General features: G+C 33.8%; 1 protein-coding gene across 2 annotated transcripts in view; it reads left to right on the top strand.

Annotated features, from left to right (window-relative positions):
* Window positions 1-7,417, top strand: part of LOC134669631 (small conductance calcium-activated potassium channel protein) — a 99,405-nt gene extending 91,988 nt beyond the window's left edge. For both annotated transcript variants that reach the window (XM_063527294.1, XM_063527295.1), the window contains 7 exons: window positions 8-143; window positions 1,677-1,787; window positions 2,136-2,263; window positions 2,461-2,530; window positions 3,680-3,781; window positions 4,407-4,549; window positions 5,061-7,417. In XM_063527294.1, the coding sequence (XP_063383364.1) occupies window positions 8-143; window positions 1,677-1,787; window positions 2,136-2,263; window positions 2,461-2,530; window positions 3,680-3,781; window positions 4,407-4,549; window positions 5,061-5,208 (838 nt within the window). In that variant the 3' untranslated portion in view covers window positions 5,209-7,417. The remainder of the gene's footprint in view (window positions 1-7; window positions 144-1,676; window positions 1,788-2,135; window positions 2,264-2,460; window positions 2,531-3,679; window positions 3,782-4,406; window positions 4,550-5,060) is intronic.
* Window positions 7,418-15,628: the final 8,211 nt, after the last annotated feature.

The raw sequence follows: 15,628 nt of genomic DNA, 5'->3' as shown, positions 1-15,628 counted from the left end.
GATTCAGGTTTCACGACGAAGAACACGCTAATCTACTGAATGCAATGTGGCTTATTGCAATTACGTTTCTCTCCGTCGGTTTTGGTGACATTGTCCCAAACACGTATTGCGGCAGAGGTATTGCTGTTAGCACCGGCATTATGGTAAGTTAATATAATAAAACACATTTTATTTGTGTTGACTGACACCGGTGTACAATTTCGATTGGTATTCACAAAACTTTATCACTTAAGTACAAGTATTTAATGCAAACTTATTTTTCCTTGATATTTGTAAACGTGTTATAAACTTACTTTGGAAAATCTTCTCGTCAGTCAACACTTATTTAGCATCGATGTAAAATACATAACACACGACATATAAATGCTTTACACATTTGATGGAAATGCTCACATTGTATTTGGTGTATCAATGTTACAGTATATCAGTTGGAAGTTCACGTTTACTGTGATTAATATCGCAGTAAATATTGCTTTATTCATTTATGTAATTAACGCAGTGTCAAAAACACATCACATAAGTAATGTCGAATTCACATACACTGTAGGCTTACACCATTGACTCAAATGTTAACGAATTTGTCCGGTTAAATGTATTGTATTTATTAATCCCACACTCGATGTTTCACTTCACCATATAAACTATTTGTAGTTATGTACTTGCAGGTAATTGAGTTTCTTGGATACAGTAAAGTACGTTTTTGATGATTTCAAAGTAAAGTAACGTCCATTTCCCTGTTAAAGCCAGCTATTAGAAACGTTTGTAGAATGGAATGCTTCTTTCTCCTTTCTATTTTCTAGAACTCTCTTCACAAATATTTCACTACGATTGCACAATAACTTTGTTTTTTAAAATGGCTCACTTTTCCTAAGATTATTTTATTAAGTACAAAGATTACACGATAAACTTGTTGCACCTAAAATAGTGCTTTTGTAATTTGTTAATGTTAAATAAATACATTTGATATTGTCGCAATATAAAAATTGGTACACTATTGTAAGGAAAACATTTCGCGACGAAGTGCAGAATTGTTTTTAAGAACTATTATCCAATAGAACTATCATCCATTGAACGTCTTTGCAATAGTGTATTATTGATACTTGTTCGTATCGTTTTGAAATATGGAAAAAGGTAACCAATATTTTTGATTTTATTTTATTTCGTTACAACATTAATAATTTTCACGTGCATCTAGATATAACATAAATTAAATTATAATTATTGGAGAAATAAATAAATTTAATCTTTTTACTATTTAATTAAGTGAGGGTAATCGAGGCAATACTTGGTCGAAATATTAAAGGAACCTTATTTTTGTTCGAATTGGGAATAAAATTTAAAATTGTGTCCATTATCCTCCACATTTAAAATAAAATAAAGTAAATAAATAAAGTACGAGCACATAGCCAAAAATATTTTCTTTTTAGCCTTTCAACTTTTTTTTTAATTTATTGGAATGGAAAACTTAATGCTTCCACGTTCGCTTTTACATTAAGATATTCACTTAACAGGGAGCTGGATGCACAGCGTTATTAGTCGCGGTTGTTTCAAGAAAATTAGAATTAACTAGAGCTGAGAAGCACGTTCATAACTTCATGATGGACACACAACTTACTAAAAGAGTAAGTATTACGGTGACCTCAGTTCATCACAATTCTTGTTAATCTAATTAACAGGGGGCTGGATGTACAGCATTATTAGTGACCGTTGCTTCAAGAAAGTTAGAGTTAACTAGAGCGGAGAAACATGTGCATAACTTCATGATGGAAACGCAACTAACAAAAAAGGTAAGGTGGTTGTTACTCACGTAACAACTACGGAAGATTTAATGAGGTAAGTTTTTGCAAGCTAGGTAATGTTACTTTTAACACATAATTTTTATGCTAATGACACAAATAGTTAAAAATGATACATTAAATAAACATGATTTAATAGATAAGTACTGTAAGGAAACACTCTATAGGCTAGTATATGTTTGCAATGTAGTTTAATAATTTATCCAACCCAAAATAATATTTAAAAAATACTAATTTTAAACGTATTGTTATTAAAACTGTGTTGTTTATTGCTCGTCATAGAATATTATGTTCATAACTGAATAGTGATTAATATAACTATTTTAATGGATTTTCCAGTTAAAAAACGCAGCAGCCAACGTGCTACGTGAAACGTGGTTAATATATAAACACACAAGACTGGTCAAAAGAGTTCATCCGGGTCGAGTCCGAACTCACCAGAGGAAGTTCTTGTTAGCCATATATGCGTAAGTTTAGAAATGATAGGATATTCAGTTAAGATAAATTAAAAATAGTAGTTTACATTGTGATGCAGTGTTTTGTGCAATGTTTAGATTCAAAACATAATAATTTATGATTTCAATATGGCGATTTGTTTACATAGTTAGCAAGTTCCATAGAAAAAAGCTTTATAATTATTCTACATTTATAATATTTTTTACAGATTACGAAAAGTTAAAATGGATCAAAGAAAGTTAATGGATAATGCCAACACAATAACTGACATGGCAAAGGTTAGTTTCATAGTAGTTTATAACATTAATTGCTACACTCATCCCATGTCACACTCATTTAGTTTTTCCTGGCACTAACTCTTGGCCATATTTCGCTGTCTAACGACCAAAATTCAAAATTATTAAAATTATCCATTTTCACTGAAATCAATGCTCATATCTCGGTATCGCAGAATGTGGTGTTCGCGCAGGATGTTGGAAAGTCCCTGGATAGTGAGCTATTTAGTGCGACACCTCTAAAATATGGAACCACTTGTCGAACATTTTACATAAAGTAGTTTCTGTAAATTACAGCATTTCGGACTCATTTATGACTGAACGCGAAACGAAATAGCCGTTTTTGTTTTAAGAAACGTCACTTTTGACACTGAGAGATCCGATCGTTCCATATCATATCTAGAACAGGTTTTTGACGTAACTTAAAATTAGAATCAGGAAAAAGATGATCGATTGGTCAGTATCGATTTAGTACTGAAATATGAGCTAACTATCTAAAAACATTTCCTTTAGGTTAACATTAACTGAAAATTGAACTTACAAGTATGAATGGTGCATCTTTTTATTTCAAAAAGAGATACAGGATATTTGGAAGTTTAGGCCAAGCAGAGCGTGCCCCCAGTAAATTAGTGTCATTATTATTTTTATCCAGTTCTTTAGTATTTTTAGATCAAATAATTTTGGACTCCTTTGATTACCTAGCCTTAGAGGGTTCTTTTAAATTAGAGATAATAATTATTTAAATTAGTGTCATTATTATTTTTATCCAGTTCTTTAGTATTTATAGATCAAATAATTTTGGACCCCTTTGTTTACCTAGCCTTAGCGGGTTCTCTTAAATTAGAGATAATAATTATTAATCGCTAGCATACTTGTACCTTATTAGCTGCATGTCAATATCCATTTCAATTTCCACCTAGCATGAGCTATTTAGATAATGTAGACGAATTTTAGTAACTAGATAGTTTAAGTTAAGACTAATACTTTTTCAACTTTCCAAACATTAACAGCATTCTGTACTCACACATAACAGACATTCGCAACACATAGGGCAGGCTACTGTAAACACTTAAACACTTTATACTTAAATTAAAACCAACAGTGAATAAATAACTGCAAAGCGATTGATAGTAGGACCCCTTTCTTTTGCAGACCCAAAATACTGTTTATGAAATAGTATCCGATATGAGTACCAGGCAAGATAGTATAGAAGAGAGACTAACCAGTTTAGAAGAAAAACTTACCGCCTTACAGGTGAGGTTTTGTTACTTTAATTATATTTTAGTAGGACATATTAACATGATTTACTAATCAACTACAAATCACTACAACTACTCTATGTATGTTCAAGCAAAATAAATAAATTGAATTGAATAAATACTTTCAATACATGCCTTTTTGAAGTTACTGCAGGACTTAGTCAATGTGTGGAATAATGTCCTTTATTTTTATACTTACTTGTTACGTATTCAAGCAAATAAATATTTTATATTCTATTCTATTCTATAAAAAAAATACATAAAACAATACATTGTAATCCTTGATGTAACTGAGTACAGTCAACGGTAAAAATATGGGTGTAGACAACTTACTCAAAAATATGTCCCATAGTTCTTAATTCACTGACATAAGAGTTATGGGACATATTTTTGAAATGATTTGTACACCCATATTTTTACCGTTGATTGTACCTAGAATAAAAGTTACTTTACTTAATAGTCATTTTCTTCTTAAATGTATACTTAACTCAAATTTCTAAAATCCAACTTAGTATAAAAATATATTATAAATTGATCACAATGAAGAGATCAATAGGGTTTTTCTTGAAGTGTACATAATTAGAAACGTCTGTAAAAACAACATGCATTGTATGTTACAGGAACAAGTAAATAGCCTACCAGATGTGGTGGCCAGGTGCTTGCAGCAGTGCTGGGAGCGGGCAGAGTCTCGCAAAAACTACCTGCATCCAGACACTGCTGCGGCACCTACCCCACCCGCTAGCGTCATAACCCCACACGCCAGGTTTGTACATAATACTTACTAGTTTGGCGCGATGACCCAAAATTATACGCCTTTTTACCTGGTCCTGCGCGGATTCACGCCAGCTCCCACTGACGCCGAGCTCCCGGAGATCTGCCTCTACTCTCTCCGCCCACTGATATTTAGGATGACCTACAGGACGGCGTCCAGTCGGTCGACCCAAGTATGCTCTCTTTACAGTACGGTCTTCACCCATTCTTTTCAGGTAGCCAAGCCAACCGATACGGCATAATACTCAGCTTCTTTGCGTTAACTGCTGAAAATATTCTCTTGACGACCGGTCTGGCCTAGTCGGCAGTGAAGCCTATAAGCCCTATTTATTTTATGAAGCCGGTGGTCCTGGGGCGAATCTTGGTAAGGGCATTTTTTGTGTGATGAGGTTCCAGAATCATGGGTGTACATACATAAAGATATGTATTTGTAAATTATACATAATCGGTGTCTGAGTACCCGCAACAACAACATGAAAACATGTAATTGATTTTATTTTCAGAACATTAACGACAGCAACACACCCCTGGCCTCCGAGCCCAACCTTGGCGGGGGTCAGGACCCACTCAGCCCCGGAGAGCACCGTGGCCCACTCCCCCGCGCCGACCAGCCCAGCGACTCACGGAGCCCGGCCTCCGCTACCCAGCTGAGTACCGCCTTCCAACTCCGAACTGTTGTGCTGAACTCGTCAAAACTCGGCGCCCCTCCTCTGATCCCCCTTAATATAACTACGACCAGATAATGGCGAAAGAAAGATATCGTGGACCTCGAAAATAGCATGACTTTATTGTGCTGCTCTTTTGGTGCTAAATTATCTTTTTCACCCAGATCTCAGATATCAGCACTTAAGCATGTTTACTTTCTTAGTGATCTGAATTATATCAAACACTTAAGAAAAGTAACGTTAGAAAACAGCATATGAACTCGCACATTAGAAAATTATTAAAGATAAAACTTAACAATAATACTAAGACGGGAGATTCCTTACAAAAAAATAATTCAGGTCTATTGATATCATTCTATCGCCAATGGACCACGCCTCGGAGCGAGAATAGGTCTGCCGTAGTTTTTCGCTGTTCCCAAAAAGTTTCGGATGTGTGGGACTGTTTTCTAATAGGTATTGCTTAGATAGTGAAAAGAAATTAGCCAGAAAGGACTTGCTGTTGTGATTATACAAAAATGCTTTATCGATACGCGCTTTAGAGTACGTTAGAATATATTTTGAATACATTATCAAGATAGATATAGGTTAGTTTACTTACCAACACGTCTGTTCACGTTTTATCCTTTGTTTCAAGAACCAATTCACACTGTATTGTCTGCATCATTTTTTTTGTAAATAGGTTAATGAATCTGGCTTGCAAAATTTAACTCTTTATTAATTTCCATAATAAGATTTATTTATTTTATATAAAACATATAACCAAGTAACCGTTCTTTCCACTATTTTTGAGCAGTTTATTTTTAATTAAGACAAAAAGGTTTTTATATACACTATGAAAATGTTGGAAGACAACAAAATAAATTTGAAAACAGCTACATAGTATAATACAAAATGAATGACCTTACAAAGGATTAGTAATAACAAATACGAAATATCAGTGGTAAAGTGAATTTTCATAACCTTATACTGTGCAAGTGAAATAAGCCTCCAGGATCAAATTCATAACCTGTACCTGAGCCTCCAGGATAAAAAAAATATCGACTTGGGTAGTCGTTTTATTCATTTCTTAGAACTGATAATTTAACATCATTAAATATATCAGTTTTATAAATAACTTTTATTTGGAAAAGCTAGAACGTGTATATAAAATCCTTTTTGCAAAGTTTTTTTTTACAAATCATTTGTATTAATCAAGAAACAAGTGCCTATTTGTGTCTTGTCACATTGAAATTAAGGCATAAAAAGTTACGTGTTTCAACTTGCTGGAAAATAAATATGGTTAAAATGTCAAATATTGTTTGAGTTACAACAGGGCCCGATTCGGATTTTGAAATAGACATCAATTAGATATATTTTAGACATCACCAAGATACGATAACGATATGTTTAAGATCTAACCTGTCAAATTTGACATTTGCGCGATGCTGTAGATACTCTTGAACGATTTCCACAGGATATGACTTAGAGATCCAATTCACATCTAATAGATATCTTACTCTATCTAACGTAAAAGAGACATTGGTTGCCCGAATTGCGCTGCAAAAGAGAACTAGTTGATATCTAAACTATAACGTATCTAGGATGGATCTAGTACATGTCGTCTCTTGTGAATATCTTGAAGTTCGAATACGGCAGACAGTCTAATTCTAATTTTAATATACCTACCTCAAAAATTAGATCCGATCGATATCGTAACTAGATCAAATTTTCAAGGTATATTAAAATTAGAATTAGGCGTTACTCTGACTCGTCTGTCATGTTGAGATATCGTACAATTAAGTTTCTTGCATTATGTACAAGTATGTCATTTAGAGGAAAATATAGTTCATAGAGATTTTAATGTACACTCGGACTTAAATAAGATACATAATGGCCAGTTATTTCTAAAAATTGGTTTTAGTTCCTATGAGAGTATTTATTTATAATAATTTAAGATAAAGGTGTTGTGAACCTGCTTTTTTCACAAAGTTGTATTATGTTATGTGTACCCAATGTTAATTACTAACCTCCAGAAACAGTACATAGCGACTATTTTTTTAAAGACCGACATTTTTTCCTAAGTTCAAGAAAAAATATTTACATTTAATAAGTACTGAAAAAATAAAATTACTTTGTTTAAAGAGCAGATTAGAACACCGATATAGATAGCCCGCTCCACACTCGTGCGCGAATCGCGACGCGAAGCCGCGAACGCGAGTGTGAAGTCGATTTCGCATATCAGCGAACCAGACTCCATACTCGCGTTCGCGGCTTCGCGCCGAGATTTGCGCACGAGTGTGGAGCGGGCTTATATTATCTTGCTTGCCAGTTTTAGCTTTAAAGGAAATGTAACAATTGTAACGCGACCGACGGACGTCAGCACATCATACGATCTATAAGCAGTATACACACTTTATTTAGATATAGATAAATTGAATTGTTACTACCTGCCTATTGACACGTAGTTTGTCAAATTTTTATAACATTAGATTAATTAGGTCAAGCTTTGATAAGACATTAAGATTGATGGCTGTCTAAATAGTGCCTAAAACACTACGAAAATTTCGATACTTCAGTTTTATTACCTAGTATGAATTTGTAAATAGACGAAAAACTTAAAATTGAGAGCATAATATATTATAGGATTATCTGAATAGTGTTACGAGTACGTGCGATGGGATCAATAACTTTGTATAATTTTAGTTCTGTAGCGTCTTTCATTAATGTAACACACTATTTAGTAGTGCTAAAAACCCAAATATAATTTTAAGCAACAATGACTGTTTAGTCATCGTCGTGTGCTTACACGTACATGAAAACAGTCATTCGATTATATCTGACGTTGTTATATTATATGCTTTAAAAAAATGTGCGCCAATATAAATTATATCTGAAACCCTTCGATTAAGTCGTAGCCACGAAAATATTATTATTCTATAGTGAGCGAATTTCCTTAACGATAATGACAGTAACGGCAATACATTTGACAAAAATTAAATGAATGTAACATGTCATACTGCTGCAAAGTCTGCTTTCAACAAATTTGCTCAAAACGTTATTTTTTCACGACCCTCAGATTAGCTTCGTATAACATCTATTCGTGCACCTAATTAAATAAAAATATAATATTCATTGATCGCCCGGCCTAGCACCTAAGATTCGCGAATGGCGATAACACATTGTAAATAAATGAATCATCATGTACTCACCAAAATCAATTGTGAAGTCTTTCTGAAATGGTATTTTAAAACCGATATTGTCTAACACACGCCATATTTTGTTTTATCCCATACACGTTATTGACAGTATTTTATTTAATATTTTGGCAATAAAATCATACATACTCTACTGTTATACACGGTGTAACATGAGTAAACCGAATAATTTTAACCACGCATTTCTGAGGTCAAAAGAAGTAAAAAGTGTAATATGAGTTTAGGTCAATTTCGCCAAAAAAAATATTTTTTTTTGTTTTGTTTTTTAAATTTTTTGAGTGTATTTGTACATAAAAAATAAATGTTATTGGCAAACTTGTCACTTAAAATTTATTTTTACATTTTTTTTTCGTAGAACCTACTTTTTGCAAAGTTTTACTTGTCACTTTTTGACATCTATCAATAAGGATATTTAGACTACGTCCCATAGCAGCAACATCACCATCAAAAAGGCCTTTTACACTATGTAACAATGAAAACTTGTTTTTTTTTTATTAATAATATCTCTGAAACTAGGCGAATATCAAAAAAGTTTATAGGACATTTTTGTCTCTAAATATGATCATTCCTGATACGCTGTTAAAATTATTCGGTTTACTCATGTTACGAAATGGGATACGAGCCAAATGTCAAAACGATAAATAAAAAGATACACTAATTACGAACATTACCATCACCCATAAAAACTCGAAGCAGTAGGTAACCCATTCACTTTCAATTGTTTATTCCGAAGTAACGTTAGAAGATAACAGAATATCTCTCAAAGAAAATTATAATAAAATTTATAAACCCAAGTTTAACTTAATTAATGCTTTTATGGCATTTACACTTGTAATGTTTATATAAGAAATGAAAATGAAAAAAAAAACAACCGCCGTGTTTTTAAAAAAAAGTTCCGGACCTACTATAACCTAGTCAACATACCAAAGTTATTTTTTTCATACCTTAGAAGTAATTGCAGTTTATTAATTACCTAAATATTAATTGGTAGTTGTAACACTTTGTAATATCCTTTACATAAACATAATTGAGTAATTCGATAATTTTAAAAGTCCATAAAATAAAACATAACACAAGACCAGACTAAACGTACCAAAACATATTGTATTAAAAATAAACAAATAGAAGAAATCTAAATCGAAATCCTATAGTGAACGCAGATAGTTTAGTTTATTGTTTTTAATTCAAGTTTGAGGTAGAAGTGTATTAAAAATATTAACTTAGAGTTTTTATGCAAAACACCAACTAGTATTTTAGATATACGATCAATAATATAGAAATAAATCAATCTCTTTCGAATAGTAATTATAAAATCTTGTATTGCCTTTCCCATTTCAAAGTAACGTGAAAAGTTTATTAAATTTGATAAATTTCCATTTCCTAGTATTTTAACTACCTCAAAATTAACACGTCTCTTTTGTATTTAATATAGCATTTAAAAAATTTGCTCCTTCTTCTATCTGTATGTGGGCTTAGATTAACACGTTCGCGGACGCGGATTGCATAGCATCCGTTTTTGCACTACTCCTGGTGACGCGCATGCTATAGCATCCGTTATTCGTTTTAAATTTCTGCATTGAAATGCTTATCAATCCGCTTTACCACAGTATAATATTATTCACCAACTTTTCCTCTACCAGTCACCAGATTCAAAGTTTGCATACTGCCATTTTACATACTTTTATCGAAGTTAAAAATTATCCTGTGACGTCTCTAATTGGGCCCCCCTTTCTGTGACGCAGATGCTATAGCATTCGTCTTTGTATGGCAGCTCCCTTAGTAGCCCGGCAGGTGCGTCTGGGAGTAGACACGTGCAATTTGGGTGATTTTCGTGCGCGATAGCCATTTTTACGGATTGTTTATAACATCATAATTAATGTTTTTCTTACAATTTCTTTAAGTTTTTCAATGTGTTTTAATAAACAAACATGTTTACTTGTGGTTTATTGTGCTACAATCAAATTTTGATAACGGTGAATGTGAAAAAGTGAAGCATGAATGTGTATACCTATCATTCAAGTAATTACGTTACTAGTCATAGTTTTGATGATATAATTGTGAATTATAAGCCTGCTGGCGCTCGATGATCACCTCTTACAAGGTAAGAACGTTTATGACAAGTATTGTGGCATAATTCTTGTATATTTCACGCCTTATGTTTGGTGCAGATGCATCCGAAAAAGAATATGAAGTTGGGTGAATCATCGCTTGACAGGAAAAGTGGTGGACGCTTTACGTCCAGAACTTAAAGCGGCGGTGACTTACAGGGAACTCAAAAAGTGTAATGCGGTAGAGATTGACGATTTTGAAAGTGGTGGTGGCGTAAATGCTGCGTATACCTTGGACAGCTGGAAGAAAAAACCTCTCTCTTTTATGAGAGCTCAACCGGCTCCACTCGGCTCTCTGCAACATGCCATGAGTGGGCATTTAGATTCTTCAGACATATAATGCGGTCTCCAACGCATGATGTGTAGTATCACATAATTTTAGGTCCAATGAATGAGGAACGTGCTTGGGATGGGGCATGTATGAGAAGGACATAATATTACAATGATAAGAAATGGGGGAACAAAACAGAAGTAGAAAAATGTTTGAAGAGGTCAGCAATGAGTCTTTAGAGCAAAAATCTCGCCTCTACGAAATCAGAAGTCCCAGCCATTAAGTCCATCGAGTACGATGAATGAATGCTATAACATGCGATGTCATATAAGATCACATCTTGACCACGTCATGTGACGGAGATGCTTATGCATCCGAATTGTATAGCATTTGTTGTCACATAGCGTATAAAAAATATACTTCATATTGACGCGGATTGCATAGCATCCACCTTGCATAGCATTACGCGTCATATACAAACCTAAAAGATATATTTGTAGTGACAGATATGCTATAACAGTCGCAAAATTTCCATACAAAATTTAGGTGTCCAAATGGTGTGACTGAGCGTCCGCGAACGTGTTAATTTAATAAGTAGCTAAAAACAGTTTGTCGACTTCTTTTTGTTTTACCTGATTAAAACGAATTGATTTAGATACATGACGTTTTATAAGGTTTTTCTTGTTTAGTTCTAACCCATGGTATAATAATATACTCCGCCTGGTACTCTCTTCCCGTCTTTTCTTGGTCACCTGACTGACAAAATCCTACGTCATCATGCGACAGCGCTATATGATAATACGCGATAGCGCTATATATAGCGGCCATGTTATTGTGACGTAGGCTTGTGTCACTTTGGGAAGAGAAGACCATGTTTTATTAGACTATGGTTCTAACCTTAACATTTAAAGTTTTTAAGAAGATTTTGATGTTTGAGCTGAAATGACACCTTCTTATTCGATATGGATAGAAAAAGCGATTTAAAATTGACTACAATAAAGTGTAAGGTTTTAATAAACAAGGAATGATCAGCAAAATACACCGTTGCTTTTCTAACCTAAAAAATGTTTTTGGAAACACAAAACACATACATATTTTTGACAAGTCCACATCAAATGTATATATTGTCTGAAATATAAAAAAGTAAATTCTGTGTTACAATTAAAACCATCTTCAATATTGGATCTTGAATTAAATTCCAAGCGCACAATATCAAAACCATCAAAAATCATCTACCTATTACATTTTGATTATTGTTGTAACTGAGTAGAATAAGAGTTGCTTTACTTAAATTTGTATTTCCTTTAGTACTCACAAAGTGTTCGTGTACTTATCATAAAAAATAACATGGCGAAATCTTGTACTACGATTTTACTACTCGAAATATTTACCTATACTTGTGCAGCCTCGCAGACCTTACAGAGAAAAAATTCAAAAAATTCAACATTTTTACACTAGCAAAAAATGGGTGTTTAAACTATCAAAAGTCACCCAACTGTGGTCTAACCTTTATTCATAAAAATTAGCAAACTCTTACAAACCTTTATTATTGTTTGTCTGATTTTAACAAACGTTTATGATTGACGCCATAATGTTTTTTCTGTCATTTATATAGATTCACCGAATCAAAGATTTACCTACCTACCTACGGGTTACCTACTTTTCGACCACATCCACAGTTGGGAGATTTGAGACTCTGGTTAGATGATTTGGCATATTAGAGGCAAGTAACAAAGTTGAAATGATTTTTTTTTTCTTTTACGTAAATGATTTTCATAACAAATGTCTGTGAGGCCGAACACAAGCAAAATTTTTATCTTTTGTAATACATACATAAGGCATGTCGTAACCTTTATAATGAAAAATATTCCCTTTATTAGTGGAATTGACATTACCTATTTATTTATTATAAGAATTGACCAAATGTTGTTTAAGATTGAATACCTATAGATACCTAGGATTTGTAAATAATTATTTCTTAGATAAAATCAGTAAGACGGTATGTATAGTATAACTGTGTAAATACAAGTTGTATTTGCAAATTTTATTGTAAATATGCAATTATACCGTTATAGAAAATTGTTTTTAATTAATAACGATCAGTTATAAAATGAATTCTTTAGTTGTACGGAATGTTCCATGCGGTGCGCTCACAGATGAGACAAATTTTTGTGATCATTGTTGATGAAAAAAAAAACGAAAGTGTAATTTCGATTATATGAGTTGTAGTATTTTTCAGACTGAATTTTTATTTTTTATGTACCTGAATCTGAAGAAAATTTTGTATTTCTACCGTTGATTATACTGGTTAGGTGCATTGAGGTAACTTCAAAACCCGTTGTTAATATCTACTAAACTAGAAGGATATCATAATTTGGCAACACAGCTACCGCAATGATTATCAAGGCATCTTGTTTACTGTTGCTAAAATAGAAAGTGTTTTTAGTTTAAGCAATTTTCAGAATTAACCCCCATTCTAAATTACGCCAATGCACCTTAAAATAAAACGCATTGGAATAACTGTACGTTTCAGTGTTCTTACAAGTTTCGAGTTAAAATAAATGTGGCACTTTTCAATTGACCTATGAGTAACGTTCATTTCAGCTTTTAAACTTATTTTATAAGAACAAAAAAATCACTTTCATTACATGTAAGTTAAATGCTCTAATGAAACTGACTGACCTCTTGATGTTTCTTCATACATCAGTTAAGTCGATCTCAAGTATCTTAACTCGATACTCGTATATTTAAATTTACCCGAAAGATTCTGTATTTAATCGTAACACCCATTTTAAATTAAATCCCATAAATAAAACTACTTAGTGCCTAAATGACAATGAAAAACATTTTGTTATTTAAAAAAAAATCAGTTTACATTTACAAAAATTTTCGCAAAATTTGTAGGCCATTATTAAAACGTAACAATGTTTTTGAACCACGACGCGACGGTGAAAAACTAGCATGCGACCCTCCTGATCTTAATTAGTCACCGCATCATCATTCATATTTCAGTCGTTTTAATGACTTTCGTTTGACTTTTTTAAGCCTTATTTTAATCATGCTAATACGCTGGCTTACCACAGACGTGGAACACCCTCAAGGACCAATTTCAGTCCACCCCCAAACGGTGTGCCCTTACTATTTAGCGCCTCCAAGCTGGCTACAGATCAACGTATTTCAACTATTCGACACTAGAGGACGTTGTTCAAGGCTCCAAAATCTACCACGAGTGGCGCCTCTGCGCTGGTATCACTGATAGACGAACTCTGTACAATTTAAATAGGTAAGTAAGGTAAGTAGCAGACATCGTAAATTTTATAGCATTTTCGGTGCAGCGGAGTGGTGTATTACGTTAATATTAACCTTAATTTACCATTTTAGTTGGAATTATCTATACCAATTCCGTTAACACCACTCCGATGCACGAAAAATGCTATAAAATTTACGATGTCTGGTAAGTAAGTATATTTAAGATGGTTGCTGAAATAATTTCTACGATCGAAATGGACTATAAAGATCATTAAATAACCGCTCTATTATTAGTAATGTAAGGTACAAACAGCAACACTCCTAACTGTACATCGGTGGATCTTATTACAAAAGGCATAAGGTCCACCGATGTACAGATAACAGTGTGGGCGATGGTAAAATCACCTGCAGTAATATGTTACACAACGATGGCCGCAAAATATCTGACACGAACTTGTTTGTAGAGCCATAGGAAGCGTGTCACATATTTTTTGGGGCCTTCGAAGTGTAACATATTTGCAGATGACTGTATCTAAAAGCGCACTAAGCTGGGGCGGACGGTCTGTAATCAATCTATTTCATGGTAGGTAATGAAATACGTTCGGCTCTATCCGTTTAACACTTCATTTATATGCGGCCTTAATCCCATTTAGGGTCAAAATGTTATTGGATCTATTTCTGGAGATGAGTTACAATTACAAAACTGATTTGGAGTTAATTGTACACTAGCAACCCGCCCCGGCTTGACAATAGATGTTGCAACGACAGAAATGTTTATGTTCAATAATTTTCAGCTAATATTGTAACCCGATTAACCTGAACTCTATTTTCCACTCCTTCTGTTTTTAATATTAGTTGTTCAATATAATTTTCGTGAGTTGCGACGCTAGAGAATTCTAGTATCAAGTAGCGGTACTGATAATTCCGCTACTCGATGCTTGATGTCGACAGTGAAAATAATAGTTTTTGTAGAAACTGACGCATGGAATAAGCACTCTATTTTTTTAAAGATACATAGAAGCACTGAAAACTTGCTCAGCAGTCTCCCATGGCAAATCTAGGCTGCTTTCAAACCATAATAATTCTTTGCTATACAAAATCTGGTGATATTCGGATACGCTCCTCCTTTCGGGCATCCTCAGCTCCGTTCGGCTCAGCATTTCTCCTAGCAATTATTAGTGTTGACACCACTTGACATCAATTTTATTATTGGTACAAGCTTTTTTCGCTGTACTTTTCTTACCACAGGCAGCTAATAATACTCATCGAGATAATTCTAAAAACCCCAAACACAATTAGGTTGCGTTGTTTCATCACAGAGTTCCTATGGGCACCTCCTGCCTCCATCACCAGATCAGCTCGATGGTACCATAATATTGCATTGTCACCCGACTTACTCTTACTTGCATACATATATGCAAATTTTCAGCTCAATCGGAAATCGGTAAATGGGTCAAATTTAGCTTTCAAGATTTACTACTACATACTACATACTCCGTTGGCTCAGCGACCCAAAATGTGACTTGGCCTCCGACACAAGAGAGCGCCACTTTTCTCGGTCCTGTGCGACCTCTCGCCAATTCA

Source organism: Cydia fagiglandana, chromosome 12 (assembly GCF_963556715.1).
Source record: "Cydia fagiglandana chromosome 12, ilCydFagi1.1, whole genome shotgun sequence".
NCBI classification, from domain to species: domain Eukaryota; kingdom Metazoa; phylum Arthropoda; class Insecta; order Lepidoptera; family Tortricidae; genus Cydia; species Cydia fagiglandana.
The sequence above is the reverse complement of the archived record's forward strand: the minus strand, read 5'-3'. Positions and strand labels throughout refer to the sequence as shown.